General features: G+C 39.2%; 3 protein-coding genes across 4 annotated transcripts; 2 read left to right on the top strand and 1 right to left on the bottom strand.

The window, feature by feature from the left end:
- Nucleotides 1-125: 125 nt before the first annotated feature.
- Nucleotides 126-3,621, bottom strand: si:dkey-10o6.2 (uncharacterized protein LOC100124608 homolog). Its single transcript, XM_044036497.1, has 7 exons — nt 3,378-3,621; nt 2,594-2,718; nt 2,160-2,226; nt 1,734-1,890; nt 1,058-1,200; nt 854-964; nt 126-621 (listed from the first exon to the last, which is right to left on the bottom strand). Exons 1-7 carry the CDS (start codon nt 3,528-3,530, stop codon nt 442-444), a joined length of 936 nt encoding a protein of 311 aa, XP_043892432.1. The 5' UTR covers nt 3,531-3,621; the 3' UTR covers nt 126-441.
- A 110-nt stretch (nt 3,622-3,731) lies between these two features.
- Nucleotides 3,732-9,208, top strand: LOC122775535 (1-acylglycerol-3-phosphate O-acyltransferase Pnpla3-like). The gene is made up of 9 exons (XM_044035460.1): nt 3,732-4,020; nt 4,524-4,756; nt 5,468-5,533; nt 5,610-5,819; nt 7,026-7,086; nt 7,204-7,380; nt 7,490-7,631; nt 8,403-8,510; nt 8,868-9,208. Exons 1-9 carry the CDS (start codon nt 3,834-3,836, stop codon nt 9,178-9,180), a joined length of 1,497 nt encoding a protein of 498 aa, XP_043891395.1. The 5' UTR covers nt 3,732-3,833; the 3' UTR covers nt 9,181-9,208.
- A 968-nt stretch (nt 9,209-10,176) lies between these two features.
- Nucleotides 10,177-14,918, top strand: LOC122776372 (patatin-like phospholipase domain-containing protein 2). Of its 2 annotated transcripts, none has more exons than XM_044036872.1 (9): nt 10,177-10,471; nt 11,290-11,522; nt 11,602-11,667; nt 12,121-12,330; nt 12,434-12,494; nt 12,583-12,780; nt 13,010-13,148; nt 13,621-13,704; nt 14,026-14,918. In XM_044036872.1, the coding sequence occupies exons 1-9, from the start codon at nt 10,267-10,269 to the stop codon at nt 14,180-14,182; spliced, it is 1,353 nt and encodes a 450-aa protein (XP_043892807.1). In that variant the 5' UTR covers nt 10,177-10,266; the 3' UTR covers nt 14,183-14,918. The 2 variants fall into 2 exon arrangements, with proteins under 2 accessions (XP_043892807.1, XP_043892808.1); XM_044036873.1 differs by having other exon boundaries at nt 10,421-10,471; nt 11,295-11,522.
- Nucleotides 14,919-15,040: the final 122 nt, after the last annotated feature.

Genomic DNA, 15,040 nt, shown 5'->3' with positions numbered 1-15,040 from the left:
AAATGAACAGCATTGGTAATTATTAACATTTATTATGTTTCTGTAATGGTTAACACACCAGTATGAAGAAGCTCTTTAACCTAAATTATATTTTGAATGCTAAAATATAAGCATTATTATTATTGTCGTTATCCATGACTTTACTACAAATTTACTACAGAAAAAAATAGTAAAGCACATTATTATTTCTTTATAAAGATGTCAAATTATAGTTATTGCATTTCTGAACAGATAAAGTTGTTTCAGTGGTTGAATGTTATGCTTGGTTGATTCATTTCTGACTTCTCAGAGAAGCTCAGTGAGCCAGCTCAAATTTGGGTATAAAAAGGTGAATTCAGTTTGTTTTTTTACAACATTTGATATTCTAAAACATTTATGTTTTCTCATTTTTATGACAGACGGGCTGATAAATGTGTTAAGCACTATATATATAATGGAAATTCAGGGTTGTCCGTATGAGTCCTTAAAGCGCTCAATGAGGTATTCACCTGACAAGACTGGAGGGTATTTGTCAGAGCCGTCGCAGCAGGTGATCACAGCCTTGTCATCGGGCTGGGCGAAGAAAGCCAGGGACTGACGTGTGCTGGAGTCTCCGGCAAGGGGCAGCAATACCCTGTGCAGCTGAGAAAGAAGAAAAAAAAAATTTTTTTTATCCACTTTATTATTCATTTTATCGTTTGTCTGTTTTGCTTGAGTGTTTGAAAGGCACTTATAAATAAAATGCACAAGTTAATGTGCTGAATGTTTTAAGCACATACAGTACATAAGACTTATGCAGTCAGTTATATCCGTGTGAAGAAATTAAGCATGAACTCAATTCAACAGCTGCAAAGGAAACTCGCTCTCTACTCACCACAGAGACAAACCGATCACTGGTCCAGCGCTGCATCAGGTCAGCGATGTTGACGAGGACAGTTCCAGGAATCAGGGGAGCACAGATGAATTCATCTGATCGGGTACGGACCTGAGGTTGAAGTTCAGTCAACAACACTGCATCAGCGGTGAATGTGTTTACTGAACTGTTGTGACGTATAAGTTGTGATGCTAGCATGTTTACCTGCAGACCTTCGGAGCTTTGGAACAACAGTGTGATGCTGCCGTAGTCCGAATGCTCTCCACAGCGAACCTGGCCTTCCTTCACTCTCTCAGTGTTCACCGGTGGGTAGTACAGACACCGCAGTGTTGTGCCATTCATATTAGCTACAAGAGACAAAACACACTGGTGCAATAATTACACAATATGCAATGCTGTTATATATGAATGTATTTTTCATTATTCATGTTTATGGAAAATTGCAGTATTGTGTTGTAGTAGTCATTCATTGATCTTTGTTTTCATTTCTGTCTGTGGCTATGTTTTATGGTTTTATTGTAAGTTTGTAAAAATGCACTTCTTATGTACTTTATCATAAAGCTTTCAATTCTATTCTTCTTTTTTCAGTATGTTTGTTGGAGCATGTTGCCTTTATTTGGACAGAGACAGTGAAGTTGAGACAGGACACAGGGTGAAGTAGTGAGGGATAAATCTAGTCCAATTTACATATTTAAGTTTTCATTTTTGTATCTCTTTCATCTTGTCTTCTAAGTTGTTACATTGTTTGTCATGCACCAAAACACCAAAGCAAATTCAAAAAAGTGTGTTTGAAACATACTGGTAAAGCTCTGTCCAACCAGGTATATCCTCCCTAACTATTCAGAACTGTACAGTTAGACAAGTGTTGAACTGTACATACTTCCTATGAACTGGTGTTCACTCACGAAAACCTCTGGGTCCAGACCCAGGCTGTGGGCCATCACCCTCATCACCCGCAGACTCAGCTCTTTACAGTGCTGGAAGAAAGACATGTGGATCTCCCTGAACCCAGACACTGTGTCTGATGATGGCCATCTCTAAAAAAAGGAAAAGGCAATTATGCCTTATTATTTGCCTTATTACTATTGTTGATTATTGATTATTGTTGATTATTAGTACTAATTACTATTACTAATAATAATACTGGCCATCCTCAACCCTAATTTATAAATTGGGCTCAAAATACAAAAAAACAACAAAAAACAAACTTCAAACTTCAAACATTAGAAGAACTTTGACCCCACCACTGATTAAAGGAGGGTCACTTGTGTAAAATGGACAAAGTCACGTTAAAAAGACACATTACTATGTCTGGGTCAAGTGATGAAGTGTTGAATGATTCCTTTAGGTCTCCAGGTCGACGTGGATTCAACCTGAAAATGAAAAGATGTTAATTTAACACTGTGTGTTTTAAAGCTGAACTCATAACCCTGTCCCCTGTTTTCCCAAACACAAACAAAACAGGTATGTTTGATTTGTGAGTGTGTGACTTTACTATGGTCATTTATATTGCTTTTTATGACTAATAATGCTGTGCCACTGTTATGTAAAACTGATATTTTATGTTTCTATATACGGCACATGAAGTTTACTTGCACTTGATTTAAAAACAAACAGTTTGTGCAGACGAGATAGTTCTTTAGTATTATTATTATTATTGTTATTATTGTTTTTGATGATACATTTTGACTCTCAAATATTTACACATTAGTGAAACAAAAAGTGAAATCTACTTTACACCTCTCAGTCTCCAGTGACACCCAGCCGTGGTTAGGACACCCGGCGAAAGTGTTCCTGCTAAATTCCTGTTTCACCTCATCTGGCTGCAGGAAGAATTTCTTGGACACATCCATAACACGGTCCACCTTTACACACACACACACACACACTAAATTGGAACCCTGTATTGTAATGTAACAAAGTACACATACTTTGTTAATGTACTCAAGTACACAATTCAGATATCTGCACTTTACTTTGTTATTTTTATTTCTGGCAACTTTTACTCCACTACATTTCCTCTAACTATCTTTGTTACTCATTACTACCAAATTAAGTCAGAAGAAGAAGTGGCAATAGTCTGCATTTATACAGAGCTTTTCTAGTCTTGATGAGCTGCTTTATAGTTTTGCCATTCAGCCATTCACACGCCTCAACATGGGATGAAGTGTCTTGCTCAAGGACACATATAGACTAGCAGAGGCAGGAATTACACCCACAACCTTCCAGTTGAAGTTGAAACTGCACCTACCACTGAGCCACCATGGCTAAATCCTTAATCCTCACTTTTCTAATACTTCTAAAACGTAAGCACATTGTATATCAGAAAATTCCTTTTGATACTTAGTAAATGTCAGATACTTTAAGACTTTTACTTGAGTAATATTATTAAGTGACTTCAACTTCTACCAAAGTCATTTTCTGGTAAGATACACACTTTAAGGTACTTTATACAAGTTACTGCGAGGATTACTTTAGCAGCAGAAGAGTTTGTGACTTGTGCGACAAGTTGTGTCCCTCTCACCTCCTCCTCAGTGATTCCCGTGTTCTTCAAGAAAACAAAGCCCATTTCTGTAAAAGCTGCTTTCAGCTCTTGGCTCAGGTCTTGCAGCTGCTCGTCGGAAACATGCTTTTCACTCAGGCTGTAAGCACCAAAGTCCACGACGGGAATACTCATTTTTACTAAACCATACAGGCTACAATGTGTCTGAGAGTCTCAGCAGCTGCAGCAAAGTCACGGAATCACAGTTAGCAGGACTCTGACAACATTCTTCCAATGTGGCGTTTAACAACCAATAGGAAAGAAGTTCCATGTGACGCAAAGGGGAGGAGTAACAAGTCTGTTTGGTGGCAGCAGGTAGTGGGCGCCAGACTTTTATTTATTTTACACCTTAACAGGTTGATCTTTGGAGACAGAGAGATAATCAGTGTTTGGTGCATGTACACAACCTGAACTCTACAGGCCGAAGCACCTGAGAAGATGTTTGACGTGAACAAAGAGTGGAGCATCTCCTTCGCAGGCTGTGGCTTCATGGGGATTTACTATGTCGGCGCCTCCAGCTGTATCCTCGAAAGGTTTCCTCACTTCATTCAGGGCGCCTCTAAAATCTATGGATCCTCTGCAGGTTCACTGATGGCTGCTGCTCTCACCACTGGAATCCCCCTGGGTAAGAGTGGAGGACCAAACCTAAAAACTCTATTTATAGTGTCTTTTACTTTTGTCATAGCGAGTAAGTGAAGTTTGTTTATATAGCACTTTACACAGATAAAAAAAAAGTGCTGTAGAATCATAAATAAAATACTTATACGTCAGTTGTATACTTGCATGTTGGAGATGACATTTCTCTGTATAAAAATAAATTAAATAAAATAGAGAGCACACGTAAACAGCTTACTCTAAAATAATAGAAAGTGCTTAATTTGCATTTGATCATAAAAATGGGAAAAAACATACATAATTATAATTATTCTTTTGAATATCTGTTATTATAAGAACCCAAGTCCCCATATACAGTAGGACATTTGATATAAGTCACAAATAGACTAAAATTAAAGAAAACATTACCATTAAATGCCACTGTTTTTTGGGTTTTTAATTGTGAACTTGACTCTACCTCTGCTCCATCTCATATATATTTTACTTGTTAGTCATCGCTGTGTTTCTCTGTAGAAAAATGCTGTGCTGATTTAATGTGCATGGCCAAAGAGGCCAGGAAGCACAAACTGGGGCCCCTGCATCCAACCTTCAACCTGCTGCAGATGGTGCAAGACTCTCTGCTGAGAAGTCTTCCAGACGACGCTCATGTCCGAGCCTCTGGGAAACTCTGCGTGTCTCTGACCAGAGTGTCTGATGGGAAAAATGTCCTGGTGTCAGACTTCGATACAAGAGAGGAGCTCATTCAGGTACTGTCTGGGAGTTAAGATGCCCCCTTTGGACTAAGATTTGTAAGTTATTATTATCATCATTATTATCGTTTTATAACGTTGTGTCATGTATAGAAAATATACCTTGTCCAAATGGACTAACAAGGCATCATTATTTAGACACACAGACATGCAAGCCAGAGCAGAACATAGAACATAAATAAACCTTCCTGATATTTTATTCAGGCTTTAAAAACACAGGTAACTTATAGACATTAACCTTCATTAATTATTCCATCCTGTTATCTTCAGTGCACCAGAACATTTTCTGGTTTTGATAAAAACACTTTATTGAGTATGGGTGTTTAAAGTTATGAATCATTAAACATACATATTTTACATGTTGCTCTTGTCACCATTTGTATTGTAAATTGTCTGACAATAGTTTGTCTTTAAAAAATTGGGTCAGTGTCCCCATTAAAAAAAAGTGTAGGAAACACTGGTCCAAATAAACATTAAGATGCAGCCAAAACTAAGGCTGAACTTAATTTAAGGTTATGTGGGGGCTAAACCAGCCTACTTTTCCAGATGATTTATTCCCATGTCACAAGAATTCCTTACAGCCTTATCGCATAAGAAGAAACAGGTGCTGTTTCTATTTTATTTCATTTATTTGTATGCACAGTAATCGGATTTATCTTTTTCAGTATCCAACATGAAAGTATACTGAATTATATGTCCTTTTATCAGGTGCTGTTATGCAGCTGCTTTGTGCCGTTCTACTGTGGCATTGTTCCTCCTGTCTACAGAGGAGTGGTGAGTAGTAATCTCGCATGCTGCTCCACTTGTCTGTTCACTTAGATGTTCACCGTGTTGGTCAATTTCTCTTCAGCACTACGTGGACGGTGCCGTCAGTGACAACCTGCCTCGCTGTCACCTGAAATACACAGTGACCGTTTCTGCATATGCCGGTGAGAGTGACATCTCCCCTCCGGCAGGTACCATGAACTTGCACGAGGTGCGCTTCAACAACGTGAGCATTCAGGTCAGCGCGGAGAACATGTACAGAGTGACCAGCACCTTCTTCCCCCCTGAGCCTGAGGTGAGTGAGACACTGCAGGAGCTCCATGGACTCACAGCAGTTGAAGAGATAGTTCAGTTCTTTTTTTTTGAAGATTGGTGGTATGAGGTACTGACACTATCTCTATGGACTTTGGTTAAAAAAAAACCTGAACTATCTTTGCCTTACTCTTACTTTACTATTTTACAGCCGGATATGTAAGGTCAACTGATATGTGAGGTCACCAGTATTTAGGATTAGTACATTGTGTACATTATCATATCATTGCGTGCCTATTCCTCACAATTCAACTTAAGGTTTTTTATATTGTTTGGGCCCGAGCACATATTGGAATTCACTTCTGAAAGGAGGTACTAAACGTTGGTGAAAACGGATGAAAATTGGCACACAATTTTAAGTGCAATTTTTTTTAATAAAAAGTTTATACTTAAAAATGGTGCAAAATAGCTCAGTAGCGCCCCCAAACGTAAAACCACAGAGGACACAGCTGAAACTATTTGGTTGCACCAAATAGTGGTGGGAACATGTCACAGCCCAAGACAATCAAAAAAGTCTATCAGGACCATGGCCTCAACTCAACAGGAAGTCAGCCATTTTGAATGGCTGACTTCTAATCATACCAACATACCAAACTGATTCAATTTGAATGGGCGTGGGCACGGCAACCATCGGAATTATGGTGATTTCAAGCAATTGTCAGGAAACAGGAAGTGGCCTGTTCATAGGTGACACTAGAGACCTGGCCAGAAATCATCAGCACATGAAAACTAAGTCAAGGGCATAGCGCCACCTGCTGGCACCACGGCAGATGTGAGGGCTCGACAGAGTTGCTTGCAGCTTTAATTAAATGTGTTTTTTATTGATAAAACGTGATTTTTCATGTTTTCCATCAAATATCTTGTGAGTTCAAGTAAATCAAGTTCAAGCAAAACTAGCCTGCACTATTTATACATTTGTGAGACATTTCTCTGTAAATCCACATGTAGATGCCTTATCTTGCGTATCTATTCACAACAAGATGAATGCAAGATTGAAATATGCTTGAAATTGAAACTTTGCTGATACCTTTCTTAGTTATGAAATGATTTACAAATGTATTGTGATGTATTCTTTATGCCTTCTGGTTTCAGTCTTGTTATGAGTCAAGTGGACTGTGAACCACTGTAATCCTCTGCAGATTAAGTGATTCTGTTTTGCATTCTCATCAAGAATCCTTGGGTTTTACAGGTTATGTCTAAAATCTGCCAGAATGGTTATATTGATGCTCTCCGCTTCTTGCAAGAGAACAGTAAGGACATTTTTGTCAGTGAGGACGGAAACAGAAAAACATTGCCAGATTCTGTGATTGATCCAGTGTGTATTATTTAAAAAAAAAAAAGTATTTTGTATTTAAAAAATGTCACAGATCTGATCACCAGCAATTGTGCACTGAAAAGTTTGGAGCTGGACTCACCCAGATGTGCTTGTTGTGAGCTGGTGAAGGAGCAGGAGGAGAACACACGGCAAGATGACTTGAAACACCATGAGCACTTTTGGCTGAATCCACAGCTCACAGAGAAACTCCCAATTCACATTAGAATGGGTAAGTGAAGTAAGTGTGAACTCTGCAATTTACTTCATTTTCATTTCTGGGCCAATTTGGGCAGTTAGTATAAATATCTAACGTTTAAGTTTCCCTGTGTTTGTGTCAGCGTTGTGTGAGGCCTGTAGAGCGGCACATGCTGCCGATGGTCTGTTTTCGCACGTAGCTGAGTACCTGCCAAAGAAAGTGACTTCATACCTGCAGATTCCTTGCACTCGGCCCATTGAGTCGGCCTACTCTCTAGCCCGCAGGTGAGATACAATAGCATGTATTTAACCTGCTGTAATGACACAGATGAACAACTTTCCCAAGAGTTTAGTCAATCATGTGCTCTACCAATAAGCAAGTAAATGAATTCATAAACAGGGATACACATAGCTAGACTGTCATATTCTAGCACAGGTGTTACTGATCACATCAACAATGGCATGTATGACAGTGAACTACATAGCTTGCTCTATGTAGTTCACTGTTAGATAAATGGAACTCAGCCTTGATTAGCTTGATTATTTACACCTGTAATTTTCCTACAAAAATGACACTAAGACATACAGGGCAGTGTTCCCTGAGGACCAGGGTTGGGAAACACTGGGTTAATGTAATGTGGGTGCTGTTTTTATTGCTCTCACCATTACTCTGTGCAGTTTGACCATCATAGTGACCGGTTTAGGCCCCAGAGTTAACTATTTCAGGTTTAACATTTTGTCCCTTTTTCCCTGTTCAAATGTAAACATGTTAATATTTGTTGTTTTCACTCAAGATGAATTTAATGTGGGATTTATTCTTTGGACTGAACTGTTCTCATTTATCATATTACATTATTACATATACATTTGATTTTACTTACTTTTCATTTATGTTATATATATATATATATATATATATATATATATATATATATATATATGTAATTACTTATTATATTATATTTGGCTCTTTCTTTCTTATAACTGTGTGACTACACAATTTCCTGCGGGAGGAATAAAATATTCTGATTCTGATTGTGAAATAAATCCTTCCAGACTGGTGGACTGGATCCCAGATGTGACCAAAGACATGAGCTGGCTCTGTGACATGGCTGAAGATGTTTACAAGCAAGCGTGGAAGAAGCGGGTGAAAGACAACGACAGGTATATCATGTGAAGGTCATATGTCTTATCCCGCTCGATGCCTCGCTTTTACTGGTTCAGATATGATATGGTTTTTCACACTATCTGCTCGTTGCAGTTGAGCAAGTACTTTGTACATGTATGTACAGGGTCCAGCGTGTAACACTTATTTACACACAATATGTTTGTGGAAGTGTATAATCGCTTGGCCTGAATGGATGTGTCTGTATCCTGTAATTCCTTCTGCACTTAATTGCACATGACTCTATCCCAGTTGGGAAGAGTTTTCTAAGAGCTTCTGAGACTCGTCACACAAATTGCAGCATTCGATTTGAAAAATATTGTTTAACTTCTGTCTTTCCGTGATGCTTTCTATAGAGAAGCAGCTCTGCACAGATGTACAAGTCTGCCATTAGGCCTGAACATGTGGAGTAAAGGAGACGATGACCTAATCACTCCCCCATTGACCCCAGAAGGCAGTGGCACGCCCAGCCTCGTGTTCAACTGGGATGAAAACAGTGCGGTGGACAACATGCCTCTGACTCCACCCCCCACGCCCACCTTCAGCCACACCTCTGAGTTTGAGGAAGCCGCTTCAGAATCACCTAATAATGCAGGACGAGGCTGGGGTTTGGGCAGAGCGGTGGGGTGGTTCCAGAACATTGCCTTAAAAAGACAAGAAAAGAAATGATTAATTGTCATTTTTTTGCATTTCAGTAAATATTTTTAATATTGTAGCGAGGAAAAGAAAGTGGAAATGTTGAATAAATGAATGCAAATGTTCTGTGTTGTGTGGTGTCTTAATCGAGGCCAATATTAGATTAGAGTAAGAAGCAGTTTCTTGGGTTTAAATCCATATCAAACATGTACTAATCAATATTTTATATAACCCAATGGAGAAGCGACTGTGTAAAGTGTGAAAGGCACAGCCCAAATGTGACACAGCTGAAGAGAAAGATCATCTTTTTCAGCTCCACTAAACAGTTCAGCATCTTTGCACGCTCAATGTTTCTATTAAACGATCTTCACTCATTGTTGAAGCGGCAGGATCAAGATAATAAAGCTACATTATGATTTACTTTTGATTATTGATATGGACAGTACTCTCAAAAATAGTCAACTGTCTTGAGGAAACAGATAACTTGTTGAGCATAGTTTCAGATGATCTATTGTTGCAGTCTTTCATAATGATAAAAATCCATAATCACAGCATTAGTCAACTGTTTAAACAGTTATAGTAATATACAATCAACATACATACATATATGTATATACTGTATATATATATATCTATATATATATATATATATATATATATATATATATATACAGTATACAAACCTTTTAAATGTATATGACAGGATAATTGGTCCCTCTTGGGAATTCATTTTAAAGAAAAATGTGGGTTTTACAAATAAAATTTGAAAGAAAACAGAATATACTATAGGTACTATAAAACATTAAAACATACAATAAAAATAAATGTATTTTAATAATTATAAAATAAATATGCGGTTATAAGTTCTGAAACTGTTATGTCATGCAGCGGCCCTGACTGCAGCAGTGTGTGAAGTGATTCCAGCTTGTTTTCTATTTTCAAACATGTGACATCCGAGTGGAGTAAGTTGCGCAACACCATTCTGTAGCCAACTCACTCTGAGCCCATTTACCTCTGGTTGTAGTGGAGATAACACAACTGTTTACATGTGGAAACCACTGCATGAACTCCTGATGCACCACCAGCTGAACTCTTGACTTTCCATCAACCTCCCTGTGAATGGAACCATCAGAGAGGACGTTCTGTTGGGATGAGGAGTGGAACATCTCGTTTGCAGGTTGTGGATTCAGGAGTATGTATCATATGGGAGCCATGTGCTGTGTCTTGGAGCGGATACCTCAGCTAGTTCATGGTGCTTCGAAAATCTGTGGAGCTTCGTCTGGATGTCTCGTTGCTGCAGCTCTGACTGTTGGGATTCCCATTGGTGAGTCAAAACAAAGGTTTTCCCCAGCCTTTAAAGCTAACCTTTAGTTTTGTTCCTTTTGTTATGTAATGTAGAGGGCACGGCCTATAGCATTACACAACATCATTCTGTATGTTGAACAGCATAGTCATTATGGTCTGAGGTTGGATACTTTCCAAACAAGGGTTTATAAATATGCCATTCTCCTCCATACACAGCCATGTCAATTGTTTTTCAATAACAAAATAGGAGTCTGATGCTCATTTCTTAACATTGGCTGCCAGCCATTTTCAGAGCAGTGGCCGAATTGACGTCTTGAGCAGTCAATGGCAGCCAGTAATGAAAAAACACACTTAATTAACAGTTAATTAAAATCTTTGTTTTTTGTTTTTCAACATGAGTCATAAAAAAGAAATGTCAGGATTATGTTATGTCAGAGTTATGGAATGGATGGTTGGAGCAAATGAAGTACTTAGCAAGTTCACACAAGTTCACACAAGTTCACACAAGTTCACTAGCATACAGTCTTTGCAATAGTGTCCAAAGTCCAAATGTGATACAAGGGTAAAAGCCAAGGGAGGCAAAAAAAGGGGGGGTATCAAAAATATCAAATTTCCCAATCGAAATACTAACATTATGCAGTACTATAACATCACTATGAAAACAATATCATGTTTTGTGTTTCGCAAGTTTTTTTTTTGTTTTTGTTTGTGAAGCACACTTAGATTCTAAGTGGAAATAATAAAAAAGCGATAAGGAATGAACAGTGAGATAAGATACAGTAAATAAACAACTGAAACAATAATTGTATGATAAATGCATCTGCCTTTTCTCCACAGAGCAGTTCTGTATGGATGTGATGACGATGGCAAAAGAGGCCAGAAGACACACACTGGGAGTTTTTCACCCGACCTTCAGTCTGCTGCGCAGAGTGCGGGTTTTCCTGCTGGAGAAACTTCCTGCGGACGCCCACCTCCGGGCCTCTGGGAAGCTCTGTGTGTCCCTCACCAGAATGTCTGATGGGAAGAATGTTTTAGTGTCAGAGTTTGACAGCAGAGAAGAGCTCATTCAGGTAGAATGGAGCGGTGAAAGGCCTTTCACAACCTTGTCTTGTTTCCTCTCATCTTTATTCTCATTGTCTCCCTTTGTAGGTTCTCATGTGCAGCTGCTTTTTCCCCCTTTACTGTGGTTTCATTCCACCATCATACCGTGGAGTGGTCAGTAAATCCCTGTATACGTCTATAATCTCCCTCAGAGCCACATCTGACAAATTGTTCAGGATTAGCATTCTTGTTTCATCGATTAATCGTTTGGTCCATAAAATATCAGAAAACCTTTAAAAATGTTGATTGTTCTCAAGTGTCTTGTTTTGTCCTTAAACCAAAATGATTCACTTTTAATGATTTCTTTGTTATCCAGAGCAAAGAAATTAAGAAAATACTTGCATTTAAGAAGATTAAACAATCTGAAATCTTGTTTTCATCATGAGAAAAGCTTCAAACTGATTAATCGATTATCAAAATATTTGTCGATTCATTTAGTAATTGATTAAAAATCCATTAATTGATTCAGCTCTAAATCAAAAGATGTTTTAATGTCTCCTTTTGAAAAGATTGTATGTGCCTGGTCAGGTGAGATATGTCCGTCATGTACATTTGCTCTCCTCCCAGCACTACATGGACGGAGCCCTGAGCAACAACATGCCCCTGTGTGAGAACAGAAACACCATCACCGTAGCTCCATTCTCTGGTGAGAGCGACATCTGCCCCAGAGAGGGAACCCTCAACTTCTGTGAGGTGCACTACGGCAACGTCAGCATCCAGGTCAACACCGGCAATGTACACCGCATATGTACATCCTTCCTACCTCCGAGACCTGAGGTTGGGCTCCCTTCATACTCTGAGTATTTGAAGTCATCAGTCAGTTTATGTCATGATAAGAAAATGAATAAAGTTCCTTGTGCTTTACATTTGTGCTCGACAGAAACTGGCTGAGATCTGTCACAATGGCTACAAGGATGCTCTTCGTTTCCTGAGAGAAAAAGGCGAGATGCACCACCTTCACCTCATCTCATGATGGAAATCTTTGATGTTTTGGTTGACACGTAATAAAAAATCAACCGTCTCTTTCAGATCTGCTTGGGACACAATGTCGTCCTCCCAGTTTGGTGGCACAAATGGACACACTCACTTGCTGCGAGTTGATGAGGAAAGTGGCTCGAGCAGATGTCCCCAAGAAGATCCTGCTGGACAGACTGAAGCCAACACGAGAGACCGATCACTGGCCAGACCAGGACGTCATAGCAAACCTCCCAGCAGAAATCGACAGAAGTACGTGGGACAGATGGGACTGGTTGGATTCTTCACCAGCCAGGAAACCTTCAGGAATATGTAGCCATGAGACACGGTGTTTACCTTGTACAGACAATAAGAGTTATCAGTTATTTCTATTTTACTGGGATCAAAAGTGTAAATATCCAGGTCTAATATTGACAAATAATCTTAGTTCGCTTCATGTGACATTTGAAACACTCTGTGTGTGTGTGTGTGTGTGTGTTAGTCCTGTGTGAGGCTTGCAGGGAGAGTGGTGATGGCGTCAGTTGGTCTTGGCTCACTGACTTCCTCCCAGTCAAAGTGGTCTTGTATCTGCTGACCATCCTTATGCTGCCTGTGGAGCTGATCCTTTTCCTCACAAAGAGGTAAAGACTTATCTTTAAAGAATCTGTGCCATCTAATGGTGAGAGGACTTCTCCTTGCCCTGCCATTCCAAAGTGGGTCAGGTCTGGGAACTTAGGTGGCCTCCACTTATCGGAAAGGATGTTGGTCTTCTTGTTTGAATAGTCATTTCAAGCGATTTTACACTTTTACAACTATATACAAGAGTATACTCAATTTCAGCTAATGAACTCTTCTAAATTTTACACACTAGTCCTTTCGTTGCATGTGTGCTCAAAAGCTGAACTCATGGTTGAATTGATAGTTTTTTTATGATATTTGGGGGCTTTTTCCCCCTTTATTGGACAGGACAGTGAAGCAAGAAAGGGAGAACGGTCACGGCAAAGGACCACAGGTGGAATCAAACATGGGTCACTACGGGGCGTTATCCTTTGCCGCATTGAATCAAATTCTGTCTTAATATTCAAAAACTCTCATTGTTCTCTGTTGCGACAGCATCATCGAGGTGGGCTATGCAGTCATTTGCAGTCTCTTCATGCCCCTCCCACACTTCTGCAGTAGAAGGAAGGATACCAACAGGTGACCCATTACATTATTCAATATCAAATTATCATTGTAACATAAATTCATTAGAGTCACGTTTAGGTACCTTTAAGTTTGGGTAGGGAAGGGAGAAATTCCAGAAAATGCTGCCTATTGTGCCTCTAAACTACTGTACAAAATGGAGACATCGATCCACCAGAAGCGTGTGGACTCTTAGAGGCTGTAATTGTTATGATTTTGGTGTACACATCTTTTGTTTACCATCACCACATTATCTTTAGCTGTAAAACTGATAGTATCTTGTTAATAAGAGCAGTGATTGTAACCATTCCTGTCTCTATCTGTATGTTCATCTAGCGCCACACCCCTGCAGCAATGCAGCAAAAGATCCATGGAAACCAGACAGGAGACAGGAGACATCAATAACAGCAAACCTTTGACCTCAGTAATAAATCGGGGTTCCAATAATAATCTCCACTGGGACGACAACAGTAACCTCAACCATAAACAGTAAGAAACTAGGTCTACCATCGGCTGTATGCCTCTGCCTGACTGATGAAGTCTGCATACATTTCCAAGACTCGTATAAAAGCTGCTTATTGACTTAAAAGGACTTGGGACGGAATGGGACGGACAGAAGAAAAAAATGAGCTGCACCTGACTTTTTGAATCTTTGAATTCATGAACGTGCCTTGCTTTTGAGTGAACATTTTGAAAACGGGGGAATAAATACAATACCCAGTCCAATATGCCAGGAAACAGAAAAAGTAAAATCCATGAAACCTTATTGACATAAATGCTTCACTAATCACAGGCAACATACTGTAAAGAAAGGTGTCCACCACTATCCCGTGCCAAGAACATGAGTGAGGGGTGCAAATGTCTCCCACACAGTTGGAGCACAAATGTCTTGACAGGTAAGTTGATTAAAAGAGGTTAAAGACTGACATCAGTGTCTGTAGGAATTCAGGTTTGTGACACTGGCATCACATCAGATTGAATACAGTTGTTGTGTGCCATCCTTATTTTCAATAAACAAGAGACAAGATCATCAGCTAAAAGCAACCATTTTTCTTGGATCTGTTTTCATTGAGCCTGTGTAAAAACATTAGCGTGAGCACTCAAAAGACTTTGAGTTTATCCATTGTTGCAAAAACACAGTTTGGTCAAGGCAGAGAATGTTGCTGTCATTTATGTCATTATCATTTGTGTAAATCTAACTCTGCTTCAGTGTTTTTGTGGCACAGTGATCAAAGGTGAACACCTCGTTACTGATATCCTGGATTAGACTTTATCACATATAACCTTTGTTATGCATCAGCCTTGTCTTTTTCATGTTGGCCACAACTTATGTTCATCTAATGAAAAAATA

Source organism: Solea senegalensis, linkage group LG10 (assembly GCF_019176455.1).
Source record: "Solea senegalensis isolate Sse05_10M linkage group LG10, IFAPA_SoseM_1, whole genome shotgun sequence".
NCBI lineage: Eukaryota > Metazoa > Chordata > Actinopteri > Pleuronectiformes > Soleidae > Solea > Solea senegalensis.
Note: the sequence above shows the minus strand (reverse complement) of the source record. Positions and strands in the feature narration are given on the sequence as shown.